The 17,761-nt window shown below is 45.2% G+C and overlaps 4 protein-coding genes across 8 annotated transcripts; 3 read left to right on the top strand and 1 right to left on the bottom strand.

Annotated features, from left to right (window-relative positions):
• Window positions 1-23: 23 nt before the first annotated feature.
• Window positions 24-1,064, top strand: CHCHD5 (coiled-coil-helix-coiled-coil-helix domain containing 5). Its single transcript, XM_074261104.1, has 4 exons — window positions 24-152; window positions 373-513; window positions 607-757; window positions 875-1,064. Coding segments are annotated over exons 1-4 (318 nt in total). The 5' UTR covers window positions 24-150; the 3' UTR covers window positions 899-1,064.
• Window positions 1,065-2,185: 1,121 nt separating this feature from the next.
• On the bottom strand, window positions 2,186-16,778 carry FBXL12 (F-box and leucine rich repeat protein 12). Of its 2 annotated transcripts, none has more exons than XM_074261068.1 (4): window positions 16,640-16,778; window positions 6,382-6,564; window positions 6,181-6,253; window positions 2,186-6,055 (listed from the first exon to the last, which is right to left on the bottom strand). In XM_074261068.1, the coding sequence occupies exons 1-4, from the start codon at window positions 16,660-16,662 to the stop codon at window positions 5,231-5,233; spliced, it is 1,104 nt and encodes a 367-aa protein (XP_074117169.1). In that variant the 5' UTR covers window positions 16,663-16,778; the 3' UTR covers window positions 2,186-5,230. The 2 variants fall into 2 exon arrangements, with proteins under 2 accessions (XP_074117169.1, XP_074117178.1); XM_074261077.1 differs by lacking the exon at window positions 16,640-16,778 and adding an exon at window positions 10,472-10,625.
• Window positions 6,496-7,612, top strand: LOC141538980 (ubiquitin-like protein 5). 2 transcript variants are annotated; one of them, XM_074261128.1, is made up of 5 exons: window positions 6,496-6,578; window positions 6,850-6,909; window positions 7,020-7,103; window positions 7,214-7,251; window positions 7,492-7,612. In XM_074261128.1, the coding sequence occupies exons 2-5, from the start codon at window positions 6,854-6,856 to the stop codon at window positions 7,533-7,535; spliced, it is 222 nt and encodes a 73-aa protein (XP_074117229.1). In that variant the 5' UTR covers window positions 6,496-6,578; window positions 6,850-6,853; the 3' UTR covers window positions 7,536-7,612. The 2 variants fall into 2 exon arrangements, with proteins under 2 accessions (XP_074117229.1, XP_074117219.1); XM_074261118.1 differs by having other exon boundaries at window positions 6,517-6,703.
• LOC141538987 (ubiquitin-like protein 5) lies at window positions 16,654-17,750 on the top strand. 3 transcript variants are annotated; one of them, XM_074261152.1, is made up of 5 exons: window positions 16,654-16,783; window positions 17,021-17,080; window positions 17,155-17,238; window positions 17,410-17,447; window positions 17,635-17,750. In XM_074261152.1, exons 2-5 carry the CDS (start codon window positions 17,025-17,027, stop codon window positions 17,676-17,678), a joined length of 222 nt encoding a protein of 73 aa, XP_074117253.1. In that variant the 5' UTR covers window positions 16,654-16,783; window positions 17,021-17,024; the 3' UTR covers window positions 17,679-17,750. The 3 variants fall into 3 exon arrangements, with proteins under 3 accessions (XP_074117253.1, XP_074117242.1, XP_074117262.1); XM_074261141.1 differs by having other exon boundaries at window positions 16,691-16,817; XM_074261161.1 differs by having other exon boundaries at window positions 16,729-16,808.
• The last annotated feature ends 11 nt before the right edge of the window (window positions 17,751-17,761 follow it).

Genomic DNA, 17,761 nt, shown 5'->3' with positions numbered 1-17,761 from the left:
GCTTCCGGGGACAGGCGCCGGCTCACTTCCGGTATCCCCCTTCCGCGACTTCAGCACGCCGCCATCCCCAGCCGTGACCGGAAGGGGAGGGAGGAACCCCGGGCCCTTCCTGGCACTTCGAGCACCTGTGGCGGCGGCGGCGGCGGCGAGATGTAAGTAGCGGGAGCTCAGGCGGACTGCCCGAGCCGTGGAGCCCACCGGGGCCCTCCCTTCCCCCCTTTCCTTTTTCTCCCCTTCGGGAGACCCAGGCGCTCGTCCTCTCTGGGCCTCGGGGAACCGTCCCGGGCCTCCCCCTCGCCCCAGCCCCGGCTCCTGGGCGGTACCCGGTCCCTCGCGGCGGAGCTGCCTCCACTTTCCGATTCCCTTCTGCAGGCAGGCGGCCCTGGAGGTGACTGCGCGCTACTGCGGCCGGGAGCTAGAGCAGTACGGCCAGTGCGTGGCTTCCAAGCCGCAGTCATGGCAGCGGGACTGCTACCACCTTAAGATGAGCATCGCGCAGTGCACCTCCTCCCAGTGAGTGCGAGGGCGGCGGGGAGGGAAGCGGAGCGGGCCCGGACCGCGGCTCCCGACTCCTAACTTCTGTGCCCTTCTCCCGCCCTCTGCCAGCCCCATCATTCGTCAGATCCGTCAGGACTGCGCTGAGCCTTTTGAAGCCTTTGAGCTGTGTCTCCGCCAGAACGAAGCTGCCGTGGGCAACTGCTCCGAGCACGTGCGGCGATTCCTGCAGTGTGCCGAACAGGTGCAGCAGCCTGTCGAGGTGGGCAGCCGGGGACCCCGACAGTGGTGGGCCAGAGGTTCGGGCCGCCTACGAGCTTCGAGATATAGCTCTGGGGAGGGAAGAACGATGAGTGACCGGCGTCTTTTTCCTCCACAGCCAAAACCTCTCCAGGCGCAGTGAGCACTTTTTTTTGGGCCATGGAAGTATTGAGCATACGTGAAGTTCGAGTTTTCTCTGGAGAACCCATGGACAGTGCTTGGCCGAAGATGGCTGACCCGAAGTTAGTGCTGAGCCTCTGAGCCCCAGAATCCAAATAAAGATTTGTATCGAGCTCTAGGTTCAAAAACTTGTCCTCTACCTTGGCCTGAGAGCCAAGTGAACCTCTTATTTAGGATAATTGCATAAGAAAACTGGCTGTTTTTTATTTATGAATTGTTTTCTTTGGAAAAGCTAAATGGGAAGATTTTTCTACCTGGAGAATTACTGGACTTGTAACTTCATGAGCCAAAGGACACTTAGATCTAGAGTGTGTTGCGATCACTTCTGAATCACAGCCTCATGTTCCTAATGTTGGAGACTGAGCTGGATCCGGAATATCCTTATGCTTTTCCTCTCTGTTCCCTGCTCTAATGGGATAAAGTTCAGAACAATACTGGACTTATAACTGGAGTTAGATTTGTGCATTCCCAGCTCTGCTACTTACTAATGTATCAGGAACAAAGTGGGGATTTCTAATTATTTGATAACCTATTTCAGATTATAGGACTGAGGATGAGATTGGGAGTCAGCACCTAAATTAAAATCCATTCTAGAACAGGGAAAAAGAATAAAGGCAAATTTAGATCTGGAAGAAAACATAAAAGGCTAGTCTGACTGTAGTTTTGCAGACTACAGCCTATGGAGATAAATCTGTTCCACAGAATGAGTTGGATCTTAGCTGCCATATTTTGTAACCCATAAACTAAAAAAAAATCACTTATTCCCAGCAGATGGTCATAGTGTTACTGATTGAGGCTGTACTGGGAAGAGAAACCCAGTTTCTCTCTGGGCAGCCCATTTTACTTGTGGCTATAATTTTAGGCCTAAGGTCATGCAAGCAATTTAAAGGGCAGACTGCAAATTTGCATCCAAGTCTTGCTGTTTCCAAATTTCTTTCTTTATAACACCACAGTCACTTCTTTTTTAGCTCCCCATTACTTCTAGTTGGTCATTCCCATCACTTCCACAAATAACTTTATTCCCTCTATTCTGCCATAAGAACTGTCTTCACCCTACTTTACTCCCTAAATCTTAACACTTCCCCTGTTTCAAAAAGTTCTATATTTATCCAATTGTGCTTAATGTCATTTGCCCCTTTTCCCTGCCTGTGAACAGTTACCCTCAATTTCCCAGTTGTACAAGAGCCTTGAGGTGAATCATTGGCATTTCTGTAAGTGAAGAGGGGTTACAAGAAAACTGGCACTAGAATTGTCCACAGATTTTAACATTTTTATTCACAATCTGAAAAAGGGTACACACAAAGAAATGTTCTAGTAGGCGTATGGCACTTGATCATCTTCCCAGTGAGGCTCTCAAGGAGGCTCTTTGGAGAATCTCAGTGCTGGTCTTGGAAGGTTTAGGGAAATCCTTAGGACAACAAACCTGTAGAGTCACTGAAGGAAGTTAGAGACAGCTTTTTATAGAAGAGAAATATTGTAGGACATGAGACCCGACTTTTAGCCCCAAGTCTATTACCTTGCTATGTAACCTTAGGCAAATCAAATTCTCTCAGAAATAATTCCAAATCCCCTTCCATTTGTGACAGTCTAATAGGGATTTCTTTGTTACCAATCCAACCAAGTCAATTACATCTGTAACCTAACCCCTAGCTGCTTATCAGAACATGAGCTTTGAGGGTCTCAAGACAAATACAGTCTTAGCAAAGAGATAAAAGCAGACTCCCCCACTACACTAACCCCCCCCCAAGTTTGTTTAACACACATTGCTCTATGAATCACATTGAGAGAGGAATCACATTGAGAGATAAATCACATTCAGAGCAGGAGGGAAAAACCATGGGAGAGATTTTTAAAAAGTGAACACAGCATGTATTGATTTACGTTCAGTCTCCTCGGTTCTCCCTCTGGTTGCAGATGGCATTTTCTGTCCAAAATCTATTGGGAATGCTTTGAATCGCTGAACCACTGAAAAGAATCTTTCATAGTTGATTATTGTCCCTCTCCCAAAATTTGGCCACAGTACATGAGAAAAGTCATAAGGATTACAATACTGTCACCTGGGAGCAAACCTTGTTTCAGCTTTTGGACTCCAGTTTCCTGCTCTCTGAAATGGACCAAAGTCCTAATTTAGAGAATTTTTTAAAAGATTAATTCAAACTGGAAAGCCTGTAACAAGACAGAGAAAGTGGAACAGTCCTATCAACTATAACACTTATTACCCACCCGTTCTCTCCATATTTTTTTGAGAGGTGGGGATGATTTTCTTTAGATTCCAATATCTTTATGTTCCCAATAATTCATATCTTCAAAACAATTTAGTGTCTTAAGTCCATGATTGCTTACAACTCCCTACTTTACATCCTATATTAAATGTAAAAGTCTCCCAAGTTTATTATTCCAGTGTAAGGAAGAGTCTAATCAACAAGCCACCTTCTGTCCCTATCCAAATTTAGAACTCACTCCAAGACAGTGAACTGCTCAAATTCCTATTTCTCCCAATTTTGTTTCTTGTCTTTCAGGTAGACAGAAACACAGGAAGGAGTACAGAAATTTGATTTTCAAGTTCATTATGACTTCACTCCTAATATCCATTGACATCTCCTCATGGCCCCATCAGCTTCAGATTCTGAATGGCCCTCCTCAGGAAGGAATAGCTACTCTATCTTCTACCAGGCACCTTTATCCTTTGAGGGGAATTCTTCAGTTAAGGCTAAGGAGCTCCCTATACAGACATGTTGGACTTTTCTGACACCCTCTTACTCTGTAGATCAAAGTGAACAAATCGCTAACAATAGGTTTTACAGTCTCTTGTCCCTCCCTGTCCTGCCCCCTTCTCCATCAGTCAATAAGCCTAGGAAGTCAGTTTGCTACCTATAAAGTTAAAGTAATTTCAGAATCTCTTCCAGTTCTGATGACAATGACAATCTACTTATAAATGTATGTTATATTTTTATACAGAAAGTAAACTTGAGAGCAGGTTCTCACTTGGATTTGAATCACTATCATTTTCTTCTGTTTCTAGTGCTGGCACGTAATATACATTTAATAAATGATTGTTGGTAGACAGATCAAAGAACTTTGCAGAGATTCTAACCTAACTAGTGGTTCAGGAAAAAACTCCCTCTGGCCCCGAAAACAGCAGATCCAGCCACCTCACTTATTTAAAACAAAGCCCAGGATTCTGAGAATACCAGTCTGGAGTCAAAGAAACAAAAACAATTGGTGAATAATGCAGGGATTGGGAGGCATGAAGCATTTGTGTGTAAAGAGTTGAGCCAAAGATCTAGTCATTTTAAAAGAATGTGTCCCAAATCCTTGGTTACAATATTACATAGCTAAGCACTGGAAATATGAAGACAGCCCCATTCAACAAGAAGCACATATTCTAATGCAGAAAGGTACTTTGATATGGAAAGTTACAGAGATAATAAAAGGAGACATAGAGAAGTAGGTCGACACTCCTAAGAACTACAGCAGGGCTAATTTTATGGTTTCAGAAGGGAAATGCCTGGGGTAGGTATCCTAGGAAAGATGGTCACAAGAGAGGGAGAGGGAAAGAGTTGTATAGTGAAACAAGGTTATATCCTGCCTAAAATTATAAGCCAGGTGAGGCAACTATTTATCATGGCAGCAAGCCCAAGGATAAACATTTCAGAAATGAAAGGGTAAAAGTTTTTAGGGCACTATTTCCAATTCAAATGGGTAAAGAAGTGGAGCATGTACACTCCTCCAGGGCCCTAAGAAGAGTTCTGGTACTTTCTGCCCATGTTCATGGTTGAGCTGCTTTGCTCAAGGCCACACCAAGGAGTGAGAATAGGATGGCCAAGAAGGGCACAGCAACTAACCCTAATCAGGAAACTAGAAAAGATCCTAAATATCAGCTTTACTGCAACACTTTCATTCCACCCTGGGTTGGATTCATTCTTGGGCAACACTTGACCATAAATGACTGCTGCCTGCTATACCAAGGATACCTGCTTGGCAGAAAGGACGAGAGTAGAAGTAGAGAGGAAGGATGGGGGATGTTCTGAGAAGCTTCACAAGCTTCAACCCTTTCGAACCCCATAAGTATGTATGTTTGAAGATCCTGGAACTCAAAAGTTCTGTTTTCAGAGGGTTTAGAACTAGAAGGGACTTAATCTGTAAGATTTGAAAAAATGACTTAAGTAAATTTGGTACAGAGAGGGGGAAACAGCTTTTCCAAAGTCACCTAGCAAGAGAGTCCCTCGATTCCACTACCTCAGAGAGTCTGAGTAGACCCTGAATACTTCTGGTGTAAAGGTGTGAGGGGCTCCTAGGCTAGGCTTTCCAATCCCTCACCTTCCAAGGGATGCGCTTCGACAGTGAGCACACAGTGGGTCAGGCCTTCCTTAAGGAGCGCCTCCTCCTTTGCCTGCAAGCGCAAGCCCTGAAGGCTGAGGGTTTTGAGACTAGGCATTGAGACACAGAAAGAGAGGATGTCCTTGACGGAGAGCTCCTCTAGGGTACAGGGGGGTCCCATGAGGCCCAGGATCTCTAAGGTCTTTATGCCCTTTAGATGACCCAGGCCCTGGGCCGTGAGCCCAGTCACAGTCACCCTCAGCTCCTTAAGTCTGGGCATGTTTTTTCCTACAATTTGCAGGGTCAGATCAGAAGGCACAGAGCACCCACACAGCTCGAGACGCTGGAGGTGGCTAAGGCCCGGCAAACCGTTAAGAAAGCCCTGGTAGGTCACCCTGTAGGTGACCCTCAGCACTAGGGAGCACAGCGTCCCGAAGTGGGACAGGGACTGCAGCTGCGCGTCCGAGAAGGCTGGGACCCGGTCCAGCACCAAGTGCTCCAGCTGGGGCACACTGCTGGGGTCATCCCCTGAGGAAAACCAGGTCTGGGGGAGCTCACACCACTGCAGGTCCAGGTACCGAAGAGTCGGCGGCAGGCAGGAGAAGGGGATTTTCCGGAGATCCTCCTCGATGAGGCTGAGGTACGCCATGTTGGAACAGCGCTTCCCCAGCGCCTGCAGCAGCGCGGGGGTCAGCAGCGCGCCCCGGGGCCCGGAGAGCAGGCGGCCTCGCATCTTGAACGACCTCACCCCCGGGCCCAAGTACTGCCGCATCAGCTGCCACAGCACGTTGGGCTCCACCTGTGGGGGAAGGTGGGCGATGGCCGAGCCCGCTCCCCGACGCCCCAAAAGCCCCGCTTCCCACCAGCCCCGGGGCTGCAGGGTCCCCTCCCCGGGGGGGCGGAAGAACCCAAGGCCGGTCTTACCACGTAAGGACTCAGATCCACGCATTTCCATAGAGTCTTGTCCAGAACCAGCCTCTGCCAGCGCTTGCACACCCTAGGGAGAAGCGTAGGCCGAGGAAGTCAGGGCCGGCCCGCCCCCCCCCCCCTGCGCCCCCCGCCCGGACAACTCCCAGGAGAAAAGAGGAGGCACCACCGGGGGGGTCGGGGCCGGCACAGCAGTACCTAGAGCTCCGGATTCGGTCCCGGAGAGGCACAAACGAAAGAATTTCCACAAGAAGACAGTCCGGCAGCTCTGAAGCCGTCGCCATCGCAACCCAAGTCGAGCTTCCGCTTCCGCTTCCGCTTTCCAGTGGCCGTAAAGCGTGGGCGGTGTCGTCGTGCGAAGCAGGGACGGGGCTGCTCGGTCTGGAGGCGGAAGGGTGAGAATTGCTGATTAAGGGTCCGGGGCGTCTAAAAACCACAGCCGGGGCAAAGGCTGAGAGGGGAGCGGAGGGGCAGACTCACACCGGAGCAGCGGAGGACCGGGAGGCCTGCGGAATCCGGGGTGAGCGCCTGGGCAGGGCCGAGGGAGCTCGCGGGGGGTGAGAGGCCTCAGGCAGCAGCAGGGCGGGGGGGAGATTCGTCAGAGAGCGGGGTGCGCACAAGGCCGGGCCCCGTCCCCGGACTGACCCAAGCCCTTGTGGTCCCCAGAGCCATGATCGAGGTTGTGTGTAATGACCGGCTGGGCAAGAAGGTCCGTGTGAAGTGCAAGTATCCTATTGGCGGGAGACCGGGCGGGGGAGGGGGGAGGGGGGAGAGGGGGACGGGGGCCTTGGCGGCTCTGCTCGGCTTTCTCTTGCTTTCCCTTAACGTCAGCCCAGCACGGATGACACGATAGGAGACCTGAAGAAACTGATTGCGGCGCAGACGGGAACCCGTTGGAACAAGATCGTCCTGAAGAAATGGTGGGTGTGGGCGGGGCTTCCCGGGACTCGTCTGGGGAGGCCGACGTCTCCGGGTCAGGCTTACCCCCACGGAGGGGGGACGGTCCTGACGCTGCTAACCTCCTTTCCAGGTACACTATCTTCAAGGACCACGTTTCCCTGGGCGACTGTATCCTTTAAGTGAGATCTCCCAAGAAAGGTGCGGGACGTGGGGGTTCTCAGGGAACGTTTTTTCCTATGTAAGGATAGAGGGAACCTTTTTTCTCTTTGCCCTCCCCCCACCCCCATCAGCTGAGACCAGAAAAGACTTAAGCCTTGGGGAGTATCCTAGCTTCCACTCTAGACAGTGGGGGAGAGGTTTGGGAGGCGAAGAAGACAATTGTTCAGATTCCATGACTCAGACTGTCAGATGAGATCCACGATGGAATGAATCTGGAGCTGTATTATCAGTAGGAGCAGCGGGCCTGCTAATTCTGCAAACTCTCCTCCCCCATTTTTAAAGTCTCACTAATAAAAGTAATTTAAATGTTGATGCTTCGTTGTTTTCGTGCTGTGACTAAAAAATGAGATGCTTGTTAGAGACCAAGTTTAAATGAGGGGCACCTGGTCAGCCGGTGGACAAAAGGATTTAAAAGGTGAGGGTAGAGGTAAGGAGAGGGGATATTTTTAACTAAAAACCAATGCGGTAAAATTGGAAAGAACAGTTTGTTCTTCTAAATTGTTACTGGCTGCAGTAGTTCAGGTAAGCATGTCCTCGACTACTGACCCACACTTTCTTAAAAATGTTAAATAGGGACAAAATTAATGGAAGGGAGCCAGAGTAGGAGAGGGACACTAGCAGCACAAGGGTCCCAGCACTGACCTTTCAGAAGGAGACATCAAGGTCAAAACGAAAGAGAAAAAATTCACCACCACCACACACACCCCCAGGGGGGGAAACAAACAAACAACAAAAACAAGGCCACTGAAGACTGGATGGAAAGGGTCTGGTAGTATGCAGAACAGTCTCTATCCTTGATTTCCAAACCAAGACACTAATACTCTTTTGGAAGGATGATGTGAATCCCTGAATCTGTGAAAGCTAGGCCACTTCTTTGTCCATCAGAGCAAAGAAAACCCCAACAAGTCAAAATGACCCCAACAAGACAAAATGTGTAGATCAAGGAATGTGGAAAACTGAGGTCATACACACAGTGACTAGGAAAGAAATCAGGTAAAGTCCTGAGACAAAATACAAAGTTTAAGAGAAAGGAAAAATAGTATGGAATGAGGGAAGACTGAACTCTTACAGGTACCTTGGCATTTTAAGCAGTGGAGTGTTGGCATTAAGTTGGCAACAATGAGCATTAAATCTTGCTCAGTGCAGGGGATGGGAAAGCAAAAAACAAACAAACTAACTTGCTTTTTTATGAGATAGAAAAAAAAAAAAAAAGTTGCTACACAAAAGATAGGAACATAGGATTCTGAGAAGTCAAGGCATTAACAATTGAAGAAACTGAAAGAGGCCTCCTGTGGTAGGATTTGAGGCCTGGGAAACACCTTATATAAAGGAAAAGAGGAGATGGGCTGTAGTGCTGGAAGAATCACAAGTCAACCAGTGTTGTTAGAATGTACATGGAGCAGTTTAATGTATTCAAAGTCTAGGAAAATAGGAAGGTGCCCAACAATGGAACTTATAATTCATCCCTGGTGGTAACAGAATCACTGGACTTCACTAAGCAGGCCAGATAAAATGGTCAGAGCCACAGTTTAGAAAAGATTAGAATGAAAAGAGATTTAAGTCAGACCATTTAAGAGGCTACTGAAATGGTCCAGGTGAGAGGTCATTAGGGCTTGGACTAGGGTGGCAGTTGTGTGAGTGAAAGAAAATGGGACTGTGAGATTGTTGTGAAGGTAGGAACAAGACTTATCAAGAGTAGATAGGTGAGAATCTAGGATGACATCCAAGTGAGGGAAAATGGTAGGTATCCTTGACAGTAATAGGAATCAAAAAGGGATGAGTTTGGGAAGAAAGATAGTTCCCTTTTAGACATGTTTAAGAAGGCTACAATATGTACAGGTTGAGATATTCAAAATTAGTGATTAAGGCTATGAGATCTGATAAATCATCATCAACACATGGAGGCTGCTGAGATTATCAGATGAGATAGTTTCAAGGAAGAAAAGGGCCCCAGACAGAGCCTTGAAGAACCCCCAAAATTAGCAAATATGAGAGATATTACTAGATCCAGCCACTATTAATCACAACAACCAGAAACCAGTGGGAGTACCTATCCATCTTTGTTCCTCCTTCCTCCATAAATGCCTCATCTATCTGCCAGAGTTTGTGGGGCTTGTCACAGCAGGCAGATAGGGACTGGCAGTGTCATTAAGGAACCTTTGTGAAAAGGGGACAGAAGGAAGAATGGCTCCAGGAACTAGCAAGGCCTTTTTGAAGGCACATCTTGGTAATGAACTCACCTCCCTGGACTCTTCAGCACCTGCTGGGTCATTCATCATTCCCATTTCCTCTAGTTTCCCACTGCCAAGATCAACAGGACATCTCTTTCCATAATTTCATCAGCCCTATCTAGTTCTGTCCCTAAACCTGGCCTAATAACCCCAATGCCACCCAGATGTCTTCCATTCCAAGCCCAGTACTTTCTATTTACAAAGCAAGGGAAATAGTCTAGGCTGGTGATTCTTAAATTTTTGGTAACAGCATCCTTTTATACTTTTAAGTTTACTGAGGTCTCTTCACTAGCCCCAAGAACTTTTATTTATGTGTGTTGTATCTAGCATATTTACCTCATAAGAAATTGAAACATCTAATTCAGTTCCAGTTGATCAATGATGGACAGAATCAGCAATAGCCAGAGAAGGAACACTGGGAAAAGAATGTAAACTGTTTGCACTTTTGTCTTTCTTCCCAGGTTATTTTTACCTTCTGAATCCAATTCTTCCTGTGCAACAAGAAATTTGGTTCTGCTCACATATATTGTATCTAGGATATATTATAACACATTTAACATGTATGGGACTGCCTGTCATCTAGGGAAGGGGATGGAGGGAAGGAGGGGAAAATTCAAAACAGAAGTGAGTACAAGGGATAATGTTGTAAAAAATTACCCATGCATATGTACTGTCAAAAATATATATAATTATAAAATTAATTTTAAAAATTTAAAAAAAACAAAGAAATTGAAACATCTTAGTATTATAAATTAGTCATTTAGTATTGGCCTCTCACACCCCCTGAAAGGTCTATCTAAGAATGTGCCTTTAGATTCCTCCAAATCAGAGGAATATGAAAGTTTCTGGTTCTATGTTTCTAAAAAAAGACAAAAAGCTGTTCCTCCAAGACAAATGGATGGACCCCACCAAGGAAAGTGACTCCAGAAGCTCCTGACCTGATCTTGTGGCTTTTTTTTTTTCCGGTAGAGGACAGTTTAGCTCAAGGAACTGTGGACTCCTCTCAGGCTCACCTATGATATGGAAAGGAAACCTGGATCCCTGAGCTCTTTATGTCTTAGGAATCAAAAAATAAGTAGATAAATACTACTCGATTGGCCTAAAAGGAGCAAAGAAATAAGTAGGGTGGAGCAGGTGTGGAAAATTAAGTGTTAAAAGGCAAACCTTCCCCCCTCCCTCCCCAACCTAATTAGGATGTTTACACAGACTCTAACTATTCAGACAATTATCTTTTCCTCTTTTGGAACTTTTTTTGGACTTTAGTTTTCTATATCTGTGAACTGGAACAAAGTTCTATACCTGAGGTCCTTTTACTTTTTTTTTTCTTTTTTAAGACTTGTTTTTCATGGGAAAGCCTTGAGATAAGAGCAGAAAAAAGGACAATGGGATAATTATGGACTTAGCTCTCTGGATGCTTGATGAGGGTATATCTGGTCCTCTTGGATGACCTTGCTCCTGTTCCCAAAGAGATACATTAAAAAGTGAAAGTAACTCTTAAGAACAGTCCCAGTGTATCACCCTGTCACTACCCCCAACTGCCACAGATCCAAAAGGCAGTCAGACATTCAGATTGTTCTTTCTCCCAATCTCATCTTCTATTTGTCTTTCAGGCTTCCATTAACACTGAAAGGGATGGAGGGTTGCCTCTCAGCTTATCATTGCTGCTCCCATACATAGCTACCCTTGACCCCAACAACTTCAAGCTCTGGGGAGCCTGTTGAGTCCTATATTTGGGAGAACAAGCTATTTCATGTTTATCTTCCATCTTTTGAAGGTTATCCTATTGCACTATACTCTTGATACTCTTGAGGCCCTGCATAAAAATCCACCACTTTCTATGCCTATCTTATATTTGATTAGCTATTGTTGTCTCCAAAAAGGGAGACATCTTTTCTTTGCATTCCAATATCTAGCACAATACCTGACACATAAGTAATAATGATAGCTTATGTTTACATAGCACTTTAAGGTTTACAAAATGCTTCATAATTACTATAGATCCTCATAATAACACCTGGAGGTAAGTGCCATTATTAGCCCCATTTTACAGATGAGGAAGGTGAAGCAGGTAGAGGTGAACTGCTCAGGGTCACACAATAAGTGTTGGAGGTAGCATATGAACTGAAATTTTCCTGATTGGATTTGAATACAGGTTTTCCCAACTCTGCACCTAGTATTCTATCTACTGCCAGCTTAGCTGCCTAATAGACAATAAAAACTTTTTAAACTGACTACTTCATTGAGATTGCCCCACTTAAAATATTTCCCACAATTACAATATAGTATTTTCACCATTTTTATTGTTTGCTTGCTTTTTTTTCCATGCTGATCTGATTTTTCTTGTGCAGCATGATAAATATGGATATATAAAAGAATTGCATATATTTAATATATATTGGATCACTTGCTGTCTAGGGGAGGGGGTGGGGAGAAGGGAGGGAGAAAAATTTTGGAACATGAGGTTTTACAAGGGTGAAGGTTGAAAATTATCTTTGTATATATTTTGAAAATAAAAAAAACTACTATTTAAAAACTGTTTCCCTAGAATTCTCCTTCTATAGTTTGCCTATTCAACCAAAAGTTATTGTCTAGCAGGTATTTTAAAAACCCCATCAGATCCAACAATCCCAAGCTATTGACCTATATCTCTTTTTCCCTTCTCTACTATCTGTTCTAGTTATCTCCACTTCCTTTCCTCTCACTCTAAAACTCTTTGTAATCTACCCTGAAAGCTAATTATCCAGATGAAATGGTTTTCTCCGAAGTTATCAATACCAATGATCAGATCCGATGGTCTTTTCTCAACCTATATCCTTTTCTATTGCATTTGACATTGCTGCCTATGCTTCCCTCCCTCTTTCTGTCTCCTCTGCTGATTCATCATGCCTAACTAGGAATATTCCTTTAAAACCATCTTGGACCCTCTTATTGTTACACAAGAGGATCCCAAATAATTACTAAGAGGAAAAAGGCAATACTTGATAATTATTCTGTTCTATCCTAAAAGTTTTCAACTTCCAAAAAATTTACAATCAGTGAAATTACATTTTTGTTATGTATACATTTATGGAAAACTATAATTTATTTCCTGTTATATTAAAAAGAGATGTAGGAAGGTTTACTGAAAAGCCAGAGAGTAGGAGAGGAAGACATCAACTGAAAGTTGGGAACTTCTGTTAACTATTGTTGATTTCATTAAAGCCAATGAGTTTAATTTTTTCTGTAGATAAACTGAACATATATAATCCAACTCCAGTCACTTCCCTGAGCTCCATATTACCAGCTACTTCTAGAACATTCTAAAGTATAAGTCTTTTTTTTTCTTTCTTTCTTTTTTTTTTAGCTGAGGCAATTGGGGTTAAAGTGACTTTCCCAGGGTCACACAGCTAGTAAGTGTAAAGTGTCTGAGGCCAAATTTGAACTCAGGTCTTCCTGACTTCAGGGCTGGTGCTCTATCCACTGGGCTATTTAGTGCCCCTTAAACTAGATGTCTCTCTCTCTCTCTTTTTTTTTTTTTTTTTTTTTTTAATAATTTTTATTTACAAATTATATGCACGGGTAATTTTACAACATTGATAATTGCCAAACCTTTTGTTCTTATTTTCCCCTACTTCCCCTCCCCCCAGGTGGTAGGTTGACCAATACATGTTAAATATGTTAAGGTATAAGTTAAATACAATATATGTATACATGTCCAAACAGTTATTTTGCTGTATAAAAAGAATCGGGACCTTAAAATAGTGTACAATTAGCCTGTGAAGGAAATCAAAAATGCAGGTGGACAAAAATAGAGGGATTGGGAATTCTATGCAGTAGTTCACAGTCATCTCCCAGAGTTCTGTTGCTGGGTGTAGCTGGTTCAGTTCATTACTGCTCTATTGGAACTGATTTGGTTCATCTCATTGTTGAAGAGGGCCATATCTGTCAGAACTGATCATGATATAGTGTTGTTGTTGAAGTATATAATGATCTCCTGGTCCTGCTCATTTCACTCAGCATCATAAACTAGATGTCTTAGAAGCTTAAAAGCAGATGTCATTATCCTTTCCCAAAGTTCACCCCTTATCCAAATTTCCTATTTCTGTCTAAGGATATCACAGTTCTTATCTCTGAGATAAACTCAAGATTATTTGAGACTCCCCATTCTCCCTCAATTCACATATACAATTGCCAAAACTTGCCATTTCTACATCTACCATATTTCTAGAATCTTATCTCCTCTCTTCCCAAATAGGATCACAGCCTCCCAGTTCATCTCCCTATTTCATCTCTCCCTACTCCAATACATCTACCCCTGGACCCAAAGTAATTTTCCTTGATCCCAGATCTGATTAATAAATTCCAGTGCCTCCCTATTTACTTTTAATCAAATTCTTTTGTGGTTCTTTTAAAGTCCTTCACAGCCTAGCTTTCGCTTATCTTTCTAGCCATGTTGTACATCATTTCTGCACTCTGATATCCAGTCAAACTGGTTTTCCCTGGTTCTTATTCAATCTTCTGTCTTTGCACTGCCTAATCATAAAATTCCCCTCTATAGAATAATATTCAAGCACCATCTTCTACATGAAACCTTTTTGATTCCAGCAACTGCTACTGTCTTTCTTCCCTTTGTATTTACCAATTTGATATTGTTATTCTCTTTCTATATACATTTGTTGTCTTCTTTTTTAGAATGTAATTTCCTTAAGATTAGGGATTGTTTCATTCTGTTATTGAATCCTCAACACACAGAATATTAACGGAGCTTTAAAGTTTGCAATGCCTTTACATATATCATTAGTTTCACATCTTACTCCCCATCCATGAATAATTATTGGTTTCCTTGAAGTTCCTTGCACAACCCACACTCCATCTCTCAATTCCATGCAAATCCCCATAGTTAAAATTCTTTTCCTCCTCATCTGCAGCTCTTGGCTTCCTTGTAGTACCAGCAAAAATCCTACTATGTGTAAGAAATATTTTTGATTTCCCTTAATGCTAGTAATTCTCTCTCAGGTGATTTTATTTATCTTGTACATATTAGGGTTAGGTTTGTACACAGTTTTTGGCATGCTGTTTTCCCTATCAGAATGTAATTCCTTTGAAGCAGCCTTTTTTTTTAAACTTTGTAACTTAACAAAACTTTTATTTGCATTTTATTAACAAAATAAAATCTTAATTAAATGGTTGGTTTGAATTTATTTAATAATTGTCAATTAATTTGCTATGGCAAATCTGAAGATTAAAGAAGGTAGATGAAATCAACAGTTGAAAGTACAAGACACTGAAGATTTGCTCAACAAGTAGATCAAATATCCAGAGAGGAGACAAACCATAACCCTAATTGTCCACTTGGAGCTAAAGGATGAAAGGTAGGAGTTTCTATGAGGTAAAGATTTAAGGAAGACCTATTTCATCCTTTTTTGCCCCAAAGTGCCTTAGAACCCAGTCAGATGTCTGATCAAGAAAATGGGAAAATTCTTTAAAGACAAAAAACCTCAAGCTTTGAGAAGGAAACTCAAGATCACAGAGATAACCTGGAGTGATAGAACGTGAGGGGAAAGTAGAAATGGGAAAAAACCACCAATCACCACCTCAAAGAGATCCTATGTAGGAAACACATAGGAATATTATTGCCATATTTTGAAACCTCCAGATGAAAGAGAAAATTTTCAAGAAACAAGGAAAAACAATTCAAATATGCTGGAGCTACAATTAGAATTATTGATGGCAGCAGCTACAATAAAAGACCATAGATCCTGGAATCAAAAGAACTAGGCCTGCGGCCAAAAATATCATATCCAGCAAAATGATCTATAATTCTGAATGAGAAAAAATGGACATTCAACGAATTTGTAGATTTTCAGGATTTTCTATCCACCAAACCAGAACTTAACAGAAAACTTAATATATAAGAGCCAATATAAAAGATCAATTTAAAGAAACTTAACATGGACAAACTGTTTAAATATGGACAAATTATTTGTTCTCTCTCACATCAGGAATGGGTTCAATAGGCAACGCCGCATATATGCCATGAAGGTTATCTAGCACCCTCCAAAATCTACAAAGAAACAAGGGGGAGGGGCGGGGGGGGTGGGGAAGCAAAGGGTGAGGGAAGAAGACGAGGGAGGGATTCCTGGGGGAGGGGGTTAGGTAATAATAGCAAGGCAAGTTTCGGAGCAGAATGAATTATAGAGGTAGCAAGAATAAAAAATAGTGCGTCCGTGGGGTGGGGGTGGGGTGAGTGTGTATATCTACATACGCATGCACAGCTAGAGCTTAAATGTCACTGGCTTGGGATGCAGGGGGATCAAAGGGGAAGAAAAAAGGCCATGAGGGGAGCCACAGAGAAGCAAAGAACAGTTTTCAAGGAAGTAAAGAAAAAAATGGTCATTCATGAATATAATTTCTTCTATTAATATATTATTTTCTTGATCTGGTAATTCGCTATATATTTTGGATCCTCCCTGATGTTCTGCTGGGCACAGGGAAACGTTCTCTTCCGTTTTGTATTTCTTTGTTTTGTTTTGTTTTTAATTAAAAAAAAAAATATATATATATATATATATATATATATATATATAAATTTAAAATAAATAGGAATCAGAGTCGGGATTTGAGTCCCGGCCCCCAGACTCCAAATCGAGTCCTTTCGACTACCTGAAGCGTCTGGGAGGACCCCGCACCCTTGGGGATGCTAGGGGGGAGGGGCGCTCCCCGTGAGCCAGGCCTCCCCTACCGACCCCAGCGCCACGCCCTGAGGCTGAGGCCTCGGAGGTCCGGCATCGGGAGGCCGAGCGGCCCCGGCGGCGGAGCTCCTCGGGATGTCTGGACTGATCGGCCCCGGGCAGGGGGCCGCGCCCGGCCCGCGGGGCCCCAAACGCACGCACGGAGCGCGCAGGAGGTGGCCAGTGCCCTGTGGAGGACCCCCAGCCCCCGGGAGCACAGCGGCCCGCAGCCGCAGTCCGAGACAGCCCAGACCCGCCACAGCATCGGGTGCTCCAGGTGGAGCCGAAAGAAGGCGCCTTTTCCCGGGGGAAACCAGGCTGGGGGGTGGGGGTGGGGGAGGGGGGAGCCTCATACCCCTGTAACTCCAGCTTTAGTAAATCATAGCAGAGGCCTACCCAGACTCCGAAGTCGTCGCCATCGCAACCCGGGCAACCGCTTCCGCTTCCGGCGGCCGTAAAGCGCTGACAAGCGGAGCCGTACTGCGGGCGCAGGGAGACGGGAGATACAGCGGCTAAGGACCGGGATCGTCTGGAGTGGGGGTCAGGAACTGAGGCGGGGCCGCGCGTGTGTAGAGTGAGAACCTGGGGCTGACAAGTCCCCAAGCTCGGTGACGGGCAGCCGGGGGTGTCGGGGAGGGGGCCGGGCTAAGGATGCCGGGAGGGGGCGGTGTTGTGGGCACCGGGGCTGCCTGGGAAGGTGGGCTGCGGGGATGTGGCGGCCGAAGCCGGGAGGAAAGGGCCCGACCTCACACTGACGAGAGCCCTTGCGGTCCCCAGAGCCATGATCGAGGTTGTGTGTAACGACCGGCTGGGCAAGAAGGTCCGTGTGAAGTGCAAGTATCCTGCTGACGGGAGGCGGGGTGGGGTGGGCGCGGCGGCTGCCTTTCTTTTTGCCTTAACAAACGCCCCAGCACCGACGACTCCATAGGAGACCTGAAGAAACTGATTGCGGCGCAGACGGGCACCCGTTGGAACAAGATCGTCCTGAAGAAATGGTGAGTGCGGGAGCCCCTGGGCGGGCGGCGGCGGGTTCGGGGCCTCGCTGCGCCAGGACCCCCATCCCCGGAGAAAGGCTGATGGGGCGGCCCCAGCCCGGAAAAGCCACAAGCTTCCCGGGGGGGAGGGGGGAAGATCCTTTTGTAGAAGCCGCCTTCTCTCTCTCTCAGGTACACAATCTTCAAGGATCACGTGACCCTGGGGGACTGTATCCTTTTGACAGCTCTTGAGGCACTCCCAGCTTTCTAGGTAGTCCCTGTGTAGCTCCAACCCCCGCCTCCCCGAGCCTGAAGGAAAAGCTTAATTCTGGGTGGGGGTTGGGGGAAGAGTCTGCGCTCTGCCGGCGGGGGAGCCAACGGTCCTGCTGTTGAGATTCTCTGACTTAAGACTCCCAGATGAGATCCACGATGGAATGAACCTGGAACTTTATTACCAGTAGGGACCCACCCCATCCCAAATCTGCACCTTTCTTCCCTTTTTAAAAGTTTAATAAAATAACTTTGATGCTGGAGTTGTTCTGTG

The sequence above is a fragment of the Sminthopsis crassicaudata genome, chromosome 1, assembly GCF_048593235.1.
Source record: "Sminthopsis crassicaudata isolate SCR6 chromosome 1, ASM4859323v1, whole genome shotgun sequence".
Classification (NCBI taxonomy): domain Eukaryota; kingdom Metazoa; phylum Chordata; class Mammalia; order Dasyuromorphia; family Dasyuridae; genus Sminthopsis; species Sminthopsis crassicaudata.
This window is presented reverse-complemented; position numbering and strand designations above follow the sequence as displayed.